The sequence below is a fragment of the Ananas comosus genome, linkage group 20, assembly GCF_001540865.1.
Source record: "Ananas comosus cultivar F153 linkage group 20, ASM154086v1, whole genome shotgun sequence".
In the NCBI taxonomy this organism is placed as follows: domain Eukaryota; kingdom Viridiplantae; phylum Streptophyta; class Magnoliopsida; order Poales; family Bromeliaceae; genus Ananas; species Ananas comosus.
Genome location: NC_033640.1, coordinates 5,755,389 through 5,758,462, shown reverse-complemented (window position 1 = coordinate 5,758,462; position 3,074 = coordinate 5,755,389). Strand labels below are relative to the sequence as shown.

Here is a 3,074-nt window from a genome sequence, read left to right as displayed (position 1 = left end):
AAAAAATCAATGTCTAAAGCTATCTGATATGACAGAAGAAATTTATCACACAAATGCAGTATTTATTACACAAACACCTAAGGCAAACTATTCAAACAGCAGTACGCTCTACAACAGCTTCTCTACTTTTGGGACAAATTCTGCATTTCAAAAATCAGTAGCGAAGTTAGCAAGTGAATAGTTTAGAACTTCTGTTGTCATAGAAAAGCAAAAAGAGCTTCTAGCTCTAAAAGCAGTACTCTTATTAGGCTTCAATTTCTGTTATACCAGAAAGTTGTTGGTGGTATATCAACAACAAAGTTGATAGTGCCTTCTCAAACAGCTTTCTCACTCAACATTACATTCGCAAAAAGCTCCAGCATGGACAAACACGCCCCAAGTCTCGGCGCCTCCCTCAATCGTGTGCGCGTCCAACACACGTCAATATATGCGCGCAGATAAAAAGAATCACAAGCCAATCGAGTCTCAACTATCTAATCTTATGATCGCACAAGCAAATATGTTCTGTGAAGCCAGATCTTTAACATGTTATCTTTTACCGCATTGATTTGACCAACAAAATTCCTCATGAACCCGTCGTCCTATTAAAGCAATTAAAAGCCTCAGTTTTATCAAACAAAATAATCCGCATGTACTTGTCTATGTCGCTAGAAGCTCTCGTTTTCCATCCTGCTAAATGCTTGAAAACTGGAGCCTATGTTTCTCCATTTCAATGAAAACAATGTGTGTGAGGCACCCCTCGAAGGATTGGTACTTGAACTAAACAAATCCTTCTGAGAAAATTCATTATCTCTTTATTCAGTTAAAGTGGAAGCATAGCAACAAACTAGTGCATTTCAAAGAAATAAGCTGTCGACCACATTTCATTATATACTTGATGTGCATTTGCGGACTGATTGTGATCCCTATGTGTAACTGCTACAAGTGTTGTTTAATGTAATATCGTTCGAATAATACTATTGCAGAAAGACTATGATAAAAATTTCCAATAGCTTCGCAGAATAGACTTCAAGCCGGAGATTTTTCCTTTGGAACTCAAAAGAATTCCATCTCATAGCAAAAGTCTGACTTGCAAAACTTTCTGCAGGAGCCGGTTGCAGCAAGCTACTACTCTAGGGATAAAATTTTCGAAGGTAAAAAGACGAAATAACAGATAGAGATGTAGTAGAATGACAATTCAAAACATCTGATCTGCAGCAGGAATATACATACAAATTCGCCAACCAAATTCATCCGAAGAAGTCCTGGAGGCCCTTGCCGGCGAAGACGCGGTCGGAGAGCTCGGCGAGCACGGCGTTGACGGTGAGGAGGGCGACGGTGGAGCCGGCGATGACGGCGAGGACGACGCCGGTGGTGCCGACGACCTTCCCGAACGCCGGCCACTCGATCTCCCGGATCTCCTCCAACACCCCTCCCCACAGATCCGACGACGGCGACGGCGACGGCGACGGCGACGCCTCCTTTCGCCGCGCCCTCATCATCTCCTTCAGCTCCTCCGCCACCGCCGACCCCGCATCGGGATCGGAGGAGGCGGAGGAGGCGATGGGCCTCTCCTCCTCCTCCTCCTCGTTCTCTTTCTCCGCCGAGGGCGACGACGAGGGGGCCTCGTCTAGGGTTTCGGAGGCGCCGCCGTTGCCCGGGACGGAGAAGAGGGGAAGAGTGGGGCCGCGGCGGAGGCGGCGATGGGTTGGGGGGAGGGGGAGGGAGAGGGAGAGGGGATTAGGGGAGAGCGGCGACGGCGGGTGGGCGATTTGGGCCGCGGTGGGGCTGGGGCGAGGGCGCGGCGGCGTGAATGCGGAGAGAAGACCAGCGCATGGGGCGACAGCCATTCTGGGGATCCTCACTGATTCTGATTCCACCGCCAGTAATGTGGGCGGCGCGAGATCAGCGGATAGCTGTGAAAAGAATTTGCAGGTGAAAAATGCTGAGGACGCCCTCTCACCGCTTACTTAGTTCTGAAATAGTGAGTAAGACTCCGTTTGCTAATGAATTAACCAGAAAATAAAAAAAAAATATTCTTATTATTCTGCTAAATAGAAAAAATTTTGACAGAAATAATTTATTCCGATCAGAATGAATTATTTCAGTTTTTTGTAATAATCTATCAATTTTAGTTCTCTTTCACCCCTAGAATAGTATTTATTTATAAAGTATTGCACGGTTAGGACAACAAAAAAAATTATTCTTTTTCTCTGATGTCTCGATCATCGCGCCTATCCATCTATCCCTCCTGCCTACTATCACTTCTTTGTCTTCATCTCTTATCCCACAAGGTGTCTTCTTCCTTCCCAACACTCTCTTTAATCTTAAAAGAATTTCTAAATTGATTAGTTTCTCTTGTGTTATTTTACAAGGTTAATACACTTATATCTATTACACAAAGAAACAACCAATTCAAAATATTAGCAACTATCTTCCTACAACTTAAAGATAATACTAACAACCCATAACAACTTTAATTTGAATTTGATTTATTTTGAATAACTCTAACACCCGCCCCCCGCAAGTTGAACAGGTTGAGAAACCACATTTAACTGGGACCAAAGCATGATGAACCACTACTTGGAGAGCCCCTCTGTTAACAAATCTGCATGTTGATCGACGGTAGGAATATGTTCAACTTGAAGATCACCACGAGCAACTTTTTCATGCACAAAGTGAAAGTCAATTTCAACATGCTTTGTACGTGAGTGATAGGCCGGATTAATGGTAAGATAAGTTGCACCAAGATTGTCACAGAAAATTGATGGTGGCTTAGGCAAACGAACATGCAGCTCTCGAAGTAATGACTGGATCCAACTTAATTCGGCGGCAGTATGGGCAAGACTACGATATTCAGCCTCGTGCTTGATCTGGCCACAACTCGTTGCTTTCTTGACATCCAACTTATCAAATTTAAGCCTAGAAAAATACAAAATCCACTTGTTGATCGCCGTGTGTCAGGGCAGCCTGCCTGCCCAGTCAGCATCTGAGAAAGCAAGGCTTAATTAGAAGGCCATGATTAATTGTACCTTTAAAGTAACAGAGAAGTCGCTTAACTTGTTGCCAATGTGACGTCATGGGTTGATGCATAA

General features: G+C 44.2%; 1 protein-coding gene across 1 annotated transcript; it reads right to left on the bottom strand.

Moving 5' to 3' along the window:
* Positions 12-2,112, bottom strand: LOC109725353 (preprotein translocase subunit SECE1). The gene is made up of 2 exons (XM_020254510.1): positions 1,213-2,112; positions 12-140 (listed from the first exon to the last, which is right to left on the bottom strand). Exon 1 carries the CDS (start codon positions 1,827-1,829, stop codon positions 1,230-1,232), a length of 600 nt encoding a protein of 199 aa, XP_020110099.1. The 5' UTR covers positions 1,830-2,112; the 3' UTR covers positions 12-140; positions 1,213-1,229.